Consider the following 17,774-nt stretch of genomic DNA (forward strand, 5'->3'; position numbering starts at 1 on the left):
GTACGTTATGCATCTTATTTCAGCCAACATAAACATGCCCATCCCATTTTTCTGGATTACTTTGCAAAAACTGTATAATTTTGTGCTTAGTTTAGGCAGGTTGATTTCTTTTGCATGGCTCATTTGGGCCATAGAGGATTAACAAAGTTTATATATTGAAAACAGAAGGAAAGATGAGAAAAATGAAAAGAATAATTAATCATATAGTACATACATCAATACAATATCTTCTAAATCTCAATCAGTTGTTTATTGGTTGGCAAACAAGTTTCACTTTTACAACAAATATTAGTAATGAGGTCATCCAACTTTGAGACCATACAAAATGGATCATAAATTTAAAAAAAATTATATGTGCTGCTAATTTACCTCTTGTATTCCTACATTACTTAAAATCCTGTCAAATAAATAAATTTTCCTGTTAATAAACAGAAGTTTTTAAAAGAATCACTTCAAAATAATTGACCTTTCAATTCTTTCTACAAGGGAGTGAATTTCTTTTAAAAATTGGTAGTGCAGGTGCCCACTTGGGGAACAGACTGAGCATTCAGCACTTTCACACCCATGGGATACCATTTCTCACATGCAGAAGCCCCACTAGTTCTATTGACACCTCTTTACTTCTAGAATCATAGCTACTCTCTTAGTGATGAACTGCTTGCCAAATATGTTTTGCATTACAACAGATGTGCACTGTAAACAGAAAAGTTCTTCCTGCTCTAATTGCAAAAATGTTCTTGGAAATATTCTGACTGAATAAAGATATATAGTGAGGGAAGGAAGTCTAATTTTATTTATTTTATTTTTTTTGTAAAAAATAATTTGTTTGCATTACTAGAAAATGATTCTTATAAAGTGATAGCTTCATTTATTTTATTTATTTATTTATTTTTTGCCATGTGAAATTTTAAAGAAAAAAAAGGCAAAAAAAAAAAGAACGAAAGAAAGAAAGAAAAGAAAATGAAGAAAAAAAGAAGAAAGGAAGGAAACTTTGCTCTCTTACTGGTAGACAAACTTGCAAGACCAGCACGAAAGAAAAAGAAAATTTCTTTTTTTTCCACTACATTAACAGGACTCAAATTCTGGAGGAACAGAAAGCAGACTACATGTGCAATGCTAGTATCTGTACATTACATAGAATTGTTCAAATTTTTTTCTGCCATTAGTTTTATCATCAGTTAATACAGCAAATCATAAAATATGCATTTAGCATATAATTCTAGAATTCCCCTCCATTTCATTATCGATTTTGTTGTTTTATTTTGTACACCTCAGCTATTCCTGCTGTGGTGAATTCAGGTTGTGAGCGACTAAAAACCACTATGTGATAGTTTGCTTTGATTTTATGTTTGTGCAGCACTCCAATCTAGATGCAGCACTGTTACTAATTTTCAAACAAGTGTTCTGGCCTTTTAAAAAATCAGGTCCTTGTAATTATAGTAACAGAGCATCAGAGATGTTAGAACAAACACAACATAATTCAACAAGGCCACAATGAGCGCCATCTTCTTCAAATCTCGTTCATTAACATAATGAAGTCTCCATCTGAGGGGGGAAGGACAGGAAAGAAGCTGGCACAGGGGAATTTCAGCAATGATCTTTCTCCCCTGGGCTGACCTAAAAAAATCCCAGTTTAAAAAAAAAAAAAAGAAAAAAGAAGTCTGAGAGTTTGTGTTTGTCGTTTAAGAACAGCATATTTAGGAGTACACACATTATTACCACTGCTTATATCAACTCAGAACAGTCAACCAGGTGTTAGCAGTTTTGTTGGCTTAAATTTCTGTCATCTTCTATAGGCTAGTGACCAAATGAGCAGGTCCTTTTGAACTCCCCTCTGGAGGGGTCCCATCTTTGTTTGGAGGAACTATAAATCCATCACTGCTACCGCGGCCTAGCTGGTAGTAGGTATGCAGCTGATGGATGTGGTTTCTGGAGCCTAGGTTTGGCATGCTTTTGTAGTAAACATCTTCGGCATCACCACATTTGGCCAGTGGGGGTTCGGTCTGGGTGCTGGTGGTAACGCTCTCTGCGGCGGGCACACCAGCCAGTGCCGGCATGCTGGTGTAGAGAGAGTCCCTATGGGGTGACTGGAGATCTTCTGTGTGCTCGTTGGTTAGCAAAGGGAAAAAGCTCTCACTGTGGTCTTGGGGGATCCGCCTTCTGGTGTAATGATGTGGCTGGTGGTTCTCTGTGGAGTAAACTCTTGGGGGCAGCAAAGGAGCATCAGATTCCTCATGAATAAGTTCTAGGCCCAGACTCTCCTCATGGTTAAAGGAGGTGGCATCATCCAGGACAATGGCATCATCTTCACTCCCACTGCCCAGGTTATTCACCAGCTTGTTCATCAGATTCCTGTTCTGTTCGCTGGAGCGCTCATGGTTATTCAGGTAAGACGGGATATAGTTGGAAGTGAGTTCCTTCAGAATCTTTTTCTCTAGGGCGGTCTCGTTATGGTTATAGCCACGGTCTATGATTTGCACACAGTTGCTCAAGTATTCGCCACTGGCAATGCTGTAACTATTGCCATGGTTACCATTCAGTGGTAGAGTATCCATGACACTTGTATCCCTGGCATTGTTCAGAAGCCCCTCTGAAAAAGATTACAAAACATTATGACATTTATATCCAATTGGCCATAGAACACACACACAAACACAAAAGCGAAAACACCCGACTATGAAGTATGTATAAATTGCTAGCAATTTTAATTAAGTATAAAATGTTTCGAAATAAAAAAATATTAAATCTGTATGTACATATCTATCTATATATATATGATACTTGGACAATTGATAGAAATCTTATAAACAGAAAAGAAGTATTTAAAGTAAATCTTTAAAAGAATTTAAAAAAACCCTATAAATTTGCAATTTCCACACAAACATTGTTTGACAGTATTTAAAACATATTTGGTTATAACTTAGGGAAAAAACCGCAAGATTTTGCTGTAGTCATTCATAGCTTTCAATTTATACACAACAAAGTCAATCCAATAATTCATTACCTTTAATTTTATGTGCTGTCTTAAAATTGAAATAGGTATAAAATTAACATAATTCATGTGTGGTACTTTGAATATACTGGTCAAAGTAAAAGATTTGAGCAGGCTCTAATGATCTGATACGTAATTTATAAGATTGAAAATAATCCCTACACACAAAACCACAAAAGGATTATGTTAAATCTGTCAGAATGATATAGTCATGAAATAATGCCTAGTCAAATAAATGGCACTTCAAAGTAATTTGCACATAGGAACTTTCAAAAAAAAATATTTGGATTTACTTTCCAATTTTTTTTTCTGCTATAAGTACTTTCGTTACTATTATATATTAATCCATTAGTAATTGTTTAGGGTCATTAGATAATTCTACAAAAGACTGTGTAAAGACATGGGAGATCTGATTCCTAAAAACACAGTGTCAGTATTAAAGGTTCCATTTCATAACGAGTGATGACTTTGTGTGCATATTAAACTTTGGGTTTATAAGAGATTAAATGTCTTATTCTGGGAAGAAACAGCTGCAGTGAAATAAATTTGACCACATGCTTCTTCAAGGTTTTTGCATTTTCTTGAACGAACAGAAATCCAAGGATCTATAATAGTTCCATAAATCTCTCCAAATGCAAACACAAAAGAAAATAAAACACAAACATTTAACAAATACTGCTAAATAATAAAGGGTATTTCTTTATAGAACAATTAATTGAAGAATTCTATTAAACTTGTCAAAACATCACTAACTTGTGAAAATATAGCATTCATTCTATATCTGTGATGCAGTTATGTTTACCAAAACAACTCTTTCATTACTTGTTTAAATAAAGTATCTCAAATATAACAATTTGTATATGGACTTCTGATGCATACTCTGTATTCAAGTAACACAGTTTTCAAAAATAGCAATGCATTAACTACATTAAAAAAGCAGCCATCACAGACATAGGGTGAAGCGATTTATTTTCATGTTATAAGATATCTTGTAGACAAATCCACAATGTTAAGAAAAAATAAAAGTAAATGCTTTTTAAAGGGCCATATGTGATGGGTGATTGCTGCTGCAGAGGCTGCTATGGTAGGCTTGATGGTTATGGTTGAGCAACTGATGCATTGAAACGTGTTTATTACTTCTGTTGTCAATGCATTGGGTATGGCTTGAAAACAGCCATAGTTAAATAAACTGGGTATGTTGCATGTATTTGTATGATGGAATGTAGTAATGAAAATTAAAAGTTTATGAATTACTTAGCAAAAATAAATGCTTAATTTAAAAACAATTTAACTCACACAAACATTACATGAGACTTAACAACTATGTTATGTGACACAATAAAAGAATCAGACAACAAAAGCGTCTAATCTCTATTAACATATATTTATATAAGTTGATTCATAGGTTCTTTAGTTTTTAAATTGTGAGATGAACTGTTTTTAATAACTACATCATCTATATGTGATGCAATAAAAGTGAACTAAAAAAAATTACATTTGATATGCAATGTTTAGCTTTACTCCCATACTTGTCTCTCTGTAGGGCTCTAAACGACAGCATGAAGAAAAGGAAAGAAAAAACAACAAGTAAGCTTACAGCGACAGTAGAAGAAACATGAGTAAAAAGCAAATTGATGATATGCAGAAAAAAGAGTCAAAGGAAATAGTTCCACTGCCCCAAAATTCATGAGTCTGTGTTACATGGTTTATCATAATTAAAAATACTGAAATGTTAGTCAGAAAATAAGAAACCCCCATAATACATGCTAATGAGTCTTTAATAAGCGTTTCTGCAGTTTGTAAATTTCAAACAAATACACACTTATTTTAAAGTTAAAATTATCACACCAACCAAAGAGAGTAAAATCTTGAGGGCAAGCTATGACTATTTCCACAACTAAAATTCAGTATTATGTATATGTGTGTGTGTATAGGTTAGGACATACTTGCTCCTAAGGAATGTCATTTAACTTTAAAATTTTTCAGCAAGATTATAAATAAATTCTTTTGTTTATATACAGAGAAAAATACCACAGTTTGAACTTTTCATAATTGTGTTTTCTCTTATGTATCTTTTTTTTCATGTACAAAGGTTATTTTTCTCCCACTGTACCTATACAAGTGCTTTTTATCATTTGTAAATTATACTGATGGATACTGTCATTTCTGGAGCTCATATTCAAAAGTTGTATAACTATGGAGAAAGAAAAAGGCTAAATGCAACCATTATTCTGTATCAAGAAAATGTGAGGGGGGAAAAATACCACCAATCAATATCAGGTTTTCTTCTGGACTGTTGCACAATCATATGCAATCTAACATTTTAAAAGTTAATCCTTTAAAAACGATAGTAGCAAAATTATTTTAAAAAAAGAAAACCCTCATATTTTAATCCTGTCAAAAAACCTGCTCTTGCTGATTTTGTTTATAAGAAGGTTAAATCATCACAAAATAAAAACCAGCGATGTCATTGGGCTGTATAATTTCAAGAGATTCCAACTTGTTATAATTTAGCCGTTGCTTTAGAGATACTGTTTTTGTACTTTAAAAGTCGACTTGCTTCTCAGCAAAAGACCAACAATATTTCAAAATGCAGAGAAAATTTCTTCTAAAGTTTCAAAACACATTTAGAAAGAGAATTGGAAATAAAAAGCCAAACTAGTATAGCAACAGATGGAAATTGCTAGTAGGCTCATTATGGCTCCTTCCGTAAATGATAACATTTTAGAACTGGAAAGCACATAAGAGATAACTGAAGTTCAGCTCCTGCTTTTTAAGATGAGGAAGCTTCTACCAAAAGAGACTGAGCCTTATCTAACGCCACTTCTGCTAACAGTGGCAGAACTGGGATCATAATGGGAATCTTCTAGATTGCCTCCGTGCACTACTGTCTACCTCCTTCTCCTCACATCTGCCTTAGGCTTTGAAAGCTATAACAGAATATTTATTTATATACTTTATACTATAACCTTGTATTCTTGACAACTATAATGTATTCTTCACTATATCCCATCCTAGAGATATGTTTTTCTTTAAAGTTTTAGAATTGAATTCAGTTACTTTAAAATGTAAATTAACTTGTAAAAGCATGACTTCTCTATATTACATTTTGTTGACAGGTTAATCTATAATGAGATTTATCTAACAAAAACTAAATTCTCCAATACTGACAAGAAGATAATGGTCCAGAAATACTATGCATGAAGTTTTAAATATTTCCACAGATAGAATCTGAATCTAATATAACAAAATTATATTATTTATCTTTATTCCTAACTCTATATGCATTAGTAATACTGTAACATATCTTTACGTATTTTAAATAAAGGCATCACAAACAAAAATGGATACTTTAAATCTGAATGCTTCTTTGCTTGAATGGCATTGGTACAACAGAATTAAAGGACCAACAGAACAGAACCAAGTGGTAATTCAACATAATCCACTCCAGTACATACCGAGCCACCTATATTTCATGTAAGATTTCACCTTGCCAGTAAGAATATAAGTGCATTCATCTGAAAGCATAAGATTAGTAGCAATATGACAATCACCAAGTTTTTTGTTCAGTGGTAAAAAAATTATTTTAAGCACTACCATAGTTTCTTAACATCTCAAAAATATTAAAACATAAAGTAGTTGAACAATTCCATTTCTGACTCTGAAAACCAATAATAAAATTATTTACTTTTGTTTTTAAGAAAAGTCAGTAGAATTTAATTTACTGGCATAAACATCAAATCCATTCTGAAGAATCCTTTGTGTATTTTTTTATAATCTTAATAGCAATATTCAGTAATAGGCTCGATAGGAATAAAACTTTGGATTTATATGGTATTATTTTAAATTTTGTCGTGAGAATTTCTCTTGGATAGTGTTTATAATAGTGTTCCATCCTTAGAAAAATCTCCTAATTTAGGATACCAGGAGTAAGATAAGACAAGAAGGCAGATACTGAATTAAGGAAAACATACAGATTAATGATTGTTAGTTTTTCATTATTTAAGACATTAGAAATTATATCTGAATAATCAAAAAAGCTAAACAAAATATGATCTAAACTATTACTTATTTTAAAACAATTTCCAACAACTCTTTGTATAAGGTGAATAATGTAGAATAGATTTAATATGCAAATATGGTGTAAATCTTCATTTAACATCATTCAAAACTCATTAATATGTCAGAACAATTTAAAATACTCTAATGACACACTTACGTCATTTAGCCCAATGAAAATAAAGGGAAAAACCCAAACAAGACTCTATAAGGTCTGCAAAATTGTTCTGACAAACCACATTTAGTGCATTATGTAATATACACATCATTGAGTGCTACAATGAAATAGGGACATTGACAAATGGTAGACAATGTAAAGGGGGACAACCATGAAGAAACTTTCTCCTCCTGATAGCACTGAGGTTGCTTTACTAGAAAATGGAGGACTAAAAGAAGCCAGATTAACTGCCTTCAAATATTTAAAGGATTGCCACAGACAGCAGAAAAATGCTCTGCTCATCTTTGTTCTAGAAGGCAAACCTAAGCATCACAGCCACAGGCAAATTTCGACTTGGTGGAAAGAAAAAATATTTATAACGAATGGAGCACTTCAACAATTGAATATATAAAATCCCGAGGTAGGAAGGGCCTCATTAGAGGAAATACTTAAGCACAGGTTGACAGAACGTCCACAATGTGGTACAGAGGATTCAATGAGTTCTATCTCTTCTTTTGATTCTAAGTCTATGATTCTTAGGTGTAGGCCCTTAAGAAACTGGATAAAACTGACAGTTTGCTTAATTATTTAATCCTATTGAAAAACAACTTGACTATTCCTGAAGTCACTTCTGACTTACTGGCTTTGGTATTTTTGAAATAATTTAAAATTATCCTTCGTATCTGACAAGGTGTCACCTGGGAAACTCAGATGGTTTTAGACACCCAATGACCATGTTGCAACAAACATGCTTTTCTGGAATAAGCATGCACACCAAGTTTTTCGCACTCATGCCACTAATCTTTTACCTCTGACTGAGAAGAAACACACACACATACACATACACACACACACACACACACACACACACACACACACAGAGATTCCCAAAGAGGATAATAGAAATTTTATTCAAGATTGCCTGGGAAAAATTTAAAATATTGCTAATCTGTCTCATCCAACTTGAAGGAACCACCAAAGTCTCTTTGTTATTGTGAATTTTCTTTCAAATATAATTTTAAATAGGTGTATCACTGACTAAAATTTTTCTTTTATGACACTTTTACTTGAATAAATTTTTCCTGTGGTCACTTTATTTATGATATGAATATTTTAAATTTCTTGTCCCCCAATACATTATTTAGCTTAGAAAAGGTAAAAAGTCATGTAAAAATGCTTAGATTGTAAGTGGTTTTAAAGAGATTTATGCTTATGTGTTTGAGATACAATTAAATTTTTAAATCATTTAAAGTTGGAGGATATACAGAGGAACCATATTGAAAACCTTTGTTTTTAACATGCAGTCACAGTAGAAAAAGCATTTCATGACCTTCCTGAGCCAGTTCATAGAGGCAATATCAAGCTATGGTAGAACCTGATCTGCTACTGTTCAATTCACTGTTCTTTCCACCACAGCTTATTTCAGTGTTTTCCATGGAGTTGATCTAAGTGCTTTCATCTGTAGTGATGTTTGTGCCTAGAGTGTGATTCATGGTATAACAGAGTAAGATTACTTTCTTGATCTTAAGATTGCTGAACCAAGTCTTCCTTTATCTTACTTACCTTAGGCAAATATCTCATTTCTTAAAATAGGTATTTGATATAGAAATCAATCAACAACAAGAAAAGTACTGACAAACCACAATACACTTTACAACATTACAGAGAAACAAAAACATATTGATGAATCAAGCATTTGTTTATCAGAAGGAAGGAATCCATTTCTTACTAAGGAAAACCTAAGGAAAATGGAAAATAAAAGGACCAAGAGGGGTGGAAGGCAAAAAGAGTCTGTGCATCTGCTTCCAAAAGAAAGAAAAGGCAGGAAGAAAGAAAGAAAAATAGAATGTGGCCACAAAAGCTACATAAACTGGGACTCTCACTTGAAAAAATTAAAATAAACTCCAGCACACCTTGTGCGTTGTACATGCTGACAGAAGGGTTGTTACAGACCGCCGGTTCCCCAAGCAATGTATTATAGGGATTGTTAGTACCATGCGGACGAAGCAGAGCATTGCTTATAAGATGATTAGCCATGGCTCCTGGAGCAGCCCCATAGAAAGACAGAGAAAAAAAAAAGGTCAATCAGGCAAATGTGTTTGAAAAAAAGGAAAGGAAACATTTAGAATGACAACAGTTGATATAGTCCTGATTACAGGCAGGCAGCTAGTTAGACTCAAAAATATATGCCACTAAAGCACACGTTTCCATCAAGGCACGTATCCAACTCAATGGGAAAGAAATTAAATGATTTACAATGTTGATTAAGCCACATTTAGGGTCTTCTCTTTCCCAGAGTGTAAGCAAAAATATATTCCCATGCTTGCTAAAAATGAAAAATTTAAAAAAAAAGCAAAATATAGTCTTCGTATAAACAAAACATATAACACAAAACAAAAGCTGAAAGAAAAGTTTAAAACACAGAAAGAAAAGTTAAAATTAAACAAAACATTCCCTCAATCACGGAAACCATTGGGTTGTTTTCAATGAAATAATAAAAGGCAACATTTATGATAAAACACTCATTTGGAGAGCAGCTGTTGACACAACAGAAGATTTTGACATTACTTAAAATTCTATGAAGAAGAATTCTTTAAATTGAAATAAACTAAAATGCAATCACACTTATTAGTACACCACAGTAAGCATACTAATTAGGTGAACTTACAAATCTGATAAAATAATCATAAGGATATTATTTTTAAATATTTTAAATAAAATATTAACTTCATGGTATCAAGCAATACATATAATTCCATTTTCCATTTTCCAACTGGTTGTTTGGACTTTGGCATAGCAAAGTAACAAAGTTAAACTCTTTCATCTCTTTATGAACAGATGTACTTAATCTCTAACATACTGTCAGTATGCTTACAACCTCCCACCCTCAAGAGTCATTTAACCAAAAAAGCAAAAAATTGAGAATGACAGTTTTATTAACTATAATTAGGTCATGTATGGAAATGATAGGCAGAATGTATGTTTATGTTAGATGATAAAGAAAAGAAAAATGAAGAAAGAAAAACACAAATTATATAAGGATAGGTTGAAAACACAGGTATATATTAATTTAAATATATATATTATAGAATAGAAATATATAGAACAGGAGAAAATACTTGCAAACAAATTTACAAATATTTGCAATCCAACAAAGGAATAGTATCTGGGATATATGGGACTTTGGACAACTCCCAAAGGTCAACACTAAAAAACAATCAACAAGAAACAAAACCAAAAACAATCCAATTAGAAAATGGGCCAAAGGTATAAACAGACATTTTATGGAAGAGGGTATACAGGTGGCAAACAAGCTCATAATGAGAAAATAACTGTTATTAGTCATTAGGAAAATACAGGTTAAAACCATAATGAGGTATCATTACACACTTAAAAATGGTGGTGACAAAAATGCTGGCATGGATGAAGAGAAACTGGATCACTCGTACTTTGCTGGTAGGAATGTAAAATAGTACAGCTACTCTGAAAAACAGTTTGGCAGCTTCTTATAAAACTAAACGTGCAATTACCATACCACCCAGCAATGGTACTCTTGAACATTTATCCCAGAGAACTGGAAATTTATGTTCACACAAAAACCTACAGATGAATGGTCATGGCAGCTTTATTTGTAATAGTCCATAATGCGAAAGAGCCCAGATGTCCTTCAACTGGTGAACAGTTAAACACTCTGTGGCACATCCATACCATGGAATATTACTCAGGAATAAAAAGGAACAACTATCAATACACATAATGACCTGGATGAATTTCTAGAGAATTATACTGGGTAAAAGAGACAATTCAAAAACTGAATGATTCTATAAATACATATATTCTTGAAATGACAAAATTATAGAAATGGAGAATAGATTAGTGGTTGCCAGGGTTTAAAAATGCAAACGGGAGGGAGGTGCGTATGGTAATAAAAGGGCAGCATGAGGCATCCTTGAGGTGATGGAATGACTCTGTATCTTGGCTATGGTGGTGGATACACAAACTTACTCTTGTGATAGAATTGCAGTGAACTAAACACACACACACACACACACACACACACACAGATACAATTAAATACAAGTAAAATAGAAGAAATCTGAACAAAATTGGAGGACTGTTTCAATGTCAATATCCTGGCTGTAACACTGTAGTACAGTTTTACAAGATATTATTGAGGGAAACTGGGTAAAAGGTACATAATCTCTGTATCATTTCATACAACTGCAAGTGAATCTATAACAAAATAAAAAGTAATCTATATTGAATGAATATGACAAGAACATTCAGTCACTCATAGAAATGTTAAAAAAATGAAAATCTTGGCCATGGCAGTTTTAATTTTTTCTTAATCATAGCTCTTTGTTTTATAGTAAATTACCAGTCAAATAAATATTTTAACCTCAAAATTGGGAAAGTGAACTATTGATTTAAAGGACAATAAAGCTTGTCTGATCGCTAGAGCTAGAAAGTTTCAGTTTTATCAGGAAATAAGCCATATGTTTGCATCCTACACATTCTGCAAAGAACTAGCATAGAACTAGCACCGAAGTTTTCCGTGTGCTCGATGAATATTTGCTGAAATTGTACTTCATATACATTTAGATGTCTTTACACAGTGAGATGACAGATCTTCAATTTATCATATAATGGGCATATCAGGTTATTGTTTCCCATTGATGAATTAAATACATGGTATATTAGTATGAAAAGCTAAAAAGAGTTGGCTACGGTGCCTTTCAGATAAGAAATGGAATACTGTTAATCTTAAACATGGATATTGTTGATGTTACACAAATTTAAGATTAATTGTTTGAGACAGGATTTGGTCTGCCCAACATTTTTAGAAAGCAAACTACCTGTAAATTGTATCTGCTACCTAATATTTATTATTGCAGCCTTTTCTCAAGTAAAAAGGAAAGTTAGTCTTCTAACACAAGTAGCTGTCTTCTAAAGTTACTCTAAATAAGCATTTAAATAAAAAATGAAAGGTGTAAGCAACTTAAAATGAACTAGGGTAAAAACCTTAAAAATATAAAATTGCTCAAACTCTTTACACTTCCTTATAGATCAAATAAGGGTAAGATCTTTATGTCTGGGACTTATATGTACATCTCTACACATTCCCTTTATTCCTACACATTATGTAATTTAAACTAACTGGAAAACAAACTGTAGGCTGGAAAGATGGCTCGTCACTTTTTTCTCTGGCTTCATATAGCTTATAAAAGAAAATATTCCTTTTTTTTTTTTTTTTTACCTGCTGATGTAAAAGAAGATGATCTGCTTAAAAGTTCTCATCAGAAGAAAAAAAAACCTGTAATTATTTATGGTGATGAATGTGAACTAGACTCATTGTGGTGACCATTTCATAATATATACAAGTATTTAATTGTTATACACCTGAAACTAGTATAATGTTATATGTCAATTTACCTGAATTCAAAAACTAATAAATAAATGATAAAAGAATGTAATTTAAAAAAAGATGATCTATACGTTAGAATAAGGAAACAATTGAGTTGGGAAGAATCAAGCATAAGCAAGAAGCAGGTGACTCAATATTTTGGTTTCTGTTTAGCGTTCAGTTTACAAAAAAGCTAATAATGTGAGAATAACAAAAGTTTAATCATACAAAAATGGAGCTCCACAATGGAATTCTAACAAAGCTATCACAATTTGTATAGATAATCTGGTTCTAGCTTTCTTAGCATAAAGTTCCTTTTCAGTTTTTCTTAGTGTTTTTCTAATTTTTGAATGTACTTTAAATTTAAAGCACTTATATCAGTGAAATCTACTAATATAGGAAGACTGAATTTTAAAGTTCACTTATTTATCATCAATTCCTGCTGAGCTAGAAAGGCAAGCAACAATAGCAGAAATGGATTGGTATACAGCTGTATTATGACACAATGTTGGTGAAATGGAACAATATTCAGTCCCCGCCACATGGCTTTGGTAGGGTGCGTCCTCAAATCCGGATGCAACACAGAATCTGTTACTAATCTACAGCCCTAATGAATGACATGATTGGAGATCTACCTGCCATTAAATCTAAAATCACACAAACACATTAAAACAATTTAAAACAAAAATAAAGTCAGTTTTCTTTTTATTCTTGGTATTAAGGACATTTTTTCCTGATAGAAAAAGAATCACTATTTAAATTAAGTTGCTTTTTAACTATCGCTCATCTTTATACTTCATATACCATTTAAAACTAACATAATTAGTGTCACTGAAACTGATTTAGTCCTGAAAGTGGAGAGTTATAACACAAGTGAGGGCTCAGTCACAGGAACTACAGAGCAGGATGTAAAGTTTGGTGATTAATGTTTTGCAAAGAATGTAAGGTTATGGGTAAGCTCTATGAGTTTGCTAGTTTGAAAGAATGAGGGAGATGTCTGAATAACTGAACAATTATCCCTCATTTGATTCACCTAGTGTAAGAAGTTAATAATTTTTAATGGACACTCACAGCTTGCTGTGACCTCAAGAGGCCATTTTTCCTGTTGGCATGCCAAACAAGAGCAATTTTCCTAGAAAGTGTTTCCTACAGTACCCACTCACATTTAGGCATTTCAGTTATACTTTTTAAAGGTAGCACCATCTGTGCTAAAAAAACCTGCTTGTTGCCAATGCCTAGATCTTTTCCTAAAAACCTGCACAGAACCTGTCTACCTTCATCTTTTATGTGCACAGTTACTTTTGTCTTTTCTCTGTAGCTGCACTGCATTTCACTTGTCTTTGCCTAAGTCTATGCTGTTTGCTTCTAGCTGCTTCTCCAATTTAATAGGGTCACTTTGAACTCTGATACTATTTTCCAAGGTTCTGTCCATCCTGCCTCTTTCTCTTACCTCCAACTAACTTCTGATTTGTAAACTTCCCTTCTAATAGCTGTGAAATTGCTGAAGACTTCCAAGAAGATCAGTGTTTACAGACCATCTGTCACTGTTTTTCAGCTGAAAAGTTAAGCTTACTGGTTAGTCAGTTTGAAGACACAAATCAGTTGATGCTGGGAGGTAGTTACAGCCTATGTATGTGAAAAGCATGTTTATGTGCTAATTTCACTGGAATGTAAACCCCAGGAAAACAGGGAATACATAGGGTTTTTGTTTTTTCACTGCTCTATACCGCATGTCTAGGTTAGTTCTTAGAGCACAATAAATATTTCCTTAATTAAAGAAAAAATTTATGTGAAATCCATGGCATCCTGAAAATATGAAAACTAAAACAAGTCATTTTATCAATTATGAATAGTTTTATATTTTGAGTAAATTTTTGAAGAGTGCCATTTGTCTAATTTCTAATGTGATTTATTTCCTTCTAATACTACACCAGTGGCCATAATACTGAAACTTTTAAAGCAAAGATAAACATTCATATAATTATTTGGAAATAGAAAATGCTACCTGAATACTAACTGAAGATATTAATTAGAGGGGGAAAAGAACAGTACAACCTGCCATGACTCAAAAAAGCTAAAATAGGGTAAAACAGCTCAAGGTGGCTGTGAAAAATAGCTGTTCTTTAATTCTGAGTCCTTAAATCCTGGCTACCGTCTAGTCATACCTGCATATTTGCTATCAGAAACAAGGGTCAGCTCTTTCATAAAACCATGGAAAAGGAATTAACATTGAATTTCAACATATGTGAATCATTAACAAGGCTATCGACAGAAGACCAAGCACAAAATCTTTATTTCTGGTGAAAGCATGATAGAAAGCAAAAGAGGATTTTCATATTCCACACTGAAAAACTTAGGGAAGTTTTTCTGATGATTTTTTTGTAAGACAGTAAGTTACTGAAAAAAGACTAAGTTTAAAATCACAGATAATCATTTTAAGAAGAGTTTTTTTCTTTTAACTTTATACCTGAAGACTGATGTTTTTGATATAAAAGTTTTTAAATGAGTGAAATTTGAATGGAATAATGAGTACACTTTTCAAATGTGTAGTTTTTAACCACAAAACTGCTACATTTCTTTCCTTATGAAAATAAAATAGGTGTTTTGACATTGGGAGGCCCTGAATGACAGCACTGCCTAGGCCAGTTCAATGTGAACATGTAATTGAGGACTGAAACTCCAAGGCAGATCTGCCTGCTTTGAAATTGTGAAGCAAAGAACAGATCTGAAACAAGGTGACAGTTGGATCTCACTTGAATCTATATTATATCATTCAGAAACATAATTCAAACAATGTTTCTTCTTGACAGCAGGCTAACAAAAGTATACTGAAAAGCTCTTAAAATAACTTGAACTATCACTCTGCTCGCCCCTCACACTTCATTTTTTAAAAAATGTAGTTACATTCTTATTTTATCATATTGAATGGGCAAAGTTTTATAAATTAAGACCTCGGTGATCTAATGAACCAAATGAATACACCATTCTCTAATAGTCATATACCAATATACGTCAATTTTCAAATTTTTATGTATAAACATGTAACATGGTAAATGTTCTGTTTTATTTCAATAAAATAGCTTTACCTGGATGATTCTTTCTTTCTTAATGTACCTCATCCTCCACTTAATTCCCTCATGGTTCTCTCTCCTTTGGTTTGACATATTTTTCTTTTATGAAGTCATTTTCATTATATGTATCGACTGATGCATACAAGTCAGAGTTATACACACAGCAGAGTTACTACTGAGTGATGACTTTGTGCTTTTGTTTTCAGCTTTGTGCTTGGGTTTTGTTTTGTTTTGGGCCACATTAATTTTGGCCAAAAGCAGAGACTTCATTTTGTAACAAGTAAAAATAATTTCACTAATGATGGTATTTTCTATAGAATTAGAATACTAACTTCAGTGTAAGGCAAGGAATCTTTCACCAGGAGATGGTATCTATGAAGTTGTGAAACCCTTAAAATTGTATGTAAAATGCTTTTGGTGTATGTTTGTGTGCTCCGTTGTGCACACACATGCCTGTACTTCTTTCCGGTGAAAGGGTCCTGAGGCTTTTATTTCCTTTTCAATATTTAAGAAAAGAGGTATACGGGAAAAAAGACATGTCTCTTTCTTTGGCAAGTGACCTATAATATAAACAAGAAAACTGGAAAAAATGATTCAGAATACCCAAAATATATCTTATGTATGTAAGTATCACCTAATCAATTGCAGTATAACATAATGGAGAAAGGTTATAATACAGAATTTACAATGGAATAAGATTTTAATCTCATCTAATCTACTATCATTGCTCAATATGTAAAGAAACGCAGGTCCAGAGATATTCATAATTTATTCAAGGTCACACATGACTCTGATAGTTTTTCTTAAACATATTTATATCAGCGATTTTCAAACATTTTTTAGCACCCTCTCCCAAAAATATGTTTCAACAAAATTTTATTAGGAGCCTTATAGGAGTGCATTACCTTTTTATAATATGCTTTTCTGTAATGTTCAATTATTTTATTTTCATATTCACATATTAATTCACATAACATAAATAAACAAAAATAAAAGTAAATAGATAAGAGACTTCTAGAACTGTAGAGAACTGATTCAATAGGCATTTTCTATTTTAAATATTTTGTTTCCTATTTTTTGCTTTTCTATGTAACAAAACAATATCAGCACACATGCAATCTACAGAAAGCCAGTGTAAGCAATGATTAGTTCAATTTTAAAGGGCTACTTTATAAAATAGAGACAGCCATATTAATCAAGATCAAGTTGTTTATAATAATAAACAAAGCTAAAATAATCTGCATACTATCCTTAAAAGTTATACAAGTTTTAAAGCCATAGAAACCATAATTTTATATTTTTTACTGTTTTTATTCAAACAATTAATGAAATTACCAAGTGTCAAAGAAATGCTTTATTGAAAGCCAAAATCTTTTTCATCATTTTTTTCTAAAGTCATAAATTGAAGAGCTGACATCTTGATTTATCACACTGTGCACTTTTAATAGCCAACAAGTTAGCTATTAAATTTTAATCAACCTGCCTATTAAATTTCTTTCAAATGGTTCAGGGATACTTCAGTTTCTTTTAATAGCTAATTCATTCACTGGGAATCTATTAATATGGATTTCAATGACATGTCTTCCCAGAGTACAGATCGGGTCATTGTTAGTTCAGTATAAAATGAAATATTCTGAATGTAGAGGTGTTGCCTCTATTTCAATATGTAAATTCAAAGCTTTAGAGTTGGGAACCCTAGAAATTACGTATTCTGTTCTCCCTTATTTTGCACTAATTGGCTTTATACATGTCTTCTTCATCAGATACATGGGTTTTTCTACAATAAACATTTAGAAGTAAAATTACTGGGTCATATGTGGTCCACATTTTCATTTTACAACATATTGCCACAATGCTGTCAAATATGTATGTATCAATTCACACTTCCCATAAGCAGTGTATATTTCTTAAATTCTTGCTAGGACATGGTATTGTCAGGCTGACATTTTGCCAATTTGATAGAGTATGAAGTATCTCATATTACTGTTATACTTTGCATTTTCCTGATTACCAGACAGATGGAATAATTTTTCATATATTTATTGGTTGTAAAGGTTTCTTATTCTGTGAATTGCCTGTTCTTATTTTTTG

At 32.5% G+C, this 17,774-nt stretch overlaps 1 protein-coding gene across 9 annotated transcripts in view; it reads right to left on the bottom strand.

The window, feature by feature from the left end:
* Window positions 1–241: 241 nt before the first annotated feature.
* ADGRL3 (adhesion G protein-coupled receptor L3) overlaps window positions 242–17,774 on the bottom strand; it is an 854,596-nt gene continuing 837,063 nt past the window's right edge. For 6 of the 9 annotated variants that reach the window (XM_060148094.1, XM_060148096.1, XM_060148097.1 and 3 more), the window contains one exon: window positions 242–2,590. In XM_060148094.1, coding sequence (XP_060004077.1) covers window positions 1,791–2,590 — 800 coding nt within the window. In that variant the 3' untranslated portion in view covers window positions 242–1,790. Of the gene's footprint in view, window positions 2,591–4,487; window positions 4,540–9,121; window positions 9,251–17,774 lie in introns of all 9 variants that reach the window. The other 3 variants (XM_060148098.1, XM_060148093.1, XM_060148099.1) reach the window with 3 other exon arrangements.

The sequence above is a fragment of the Lagenorhynchus albirostris genome, chromosome 4 (assembly GCF_949774975.1).
Source record: "Lagenorhynchus albirostris chromosome 4, mLagAlb1.1, whole genome shotgun sequence".
Classification (NCBI taxonomy): Eukaryota; Metazoa; Chordata; class Mammalia; order Artiodactyla; family Delphinidae; genus Lagenorhynchus; species Lagenorhynchus albirostris.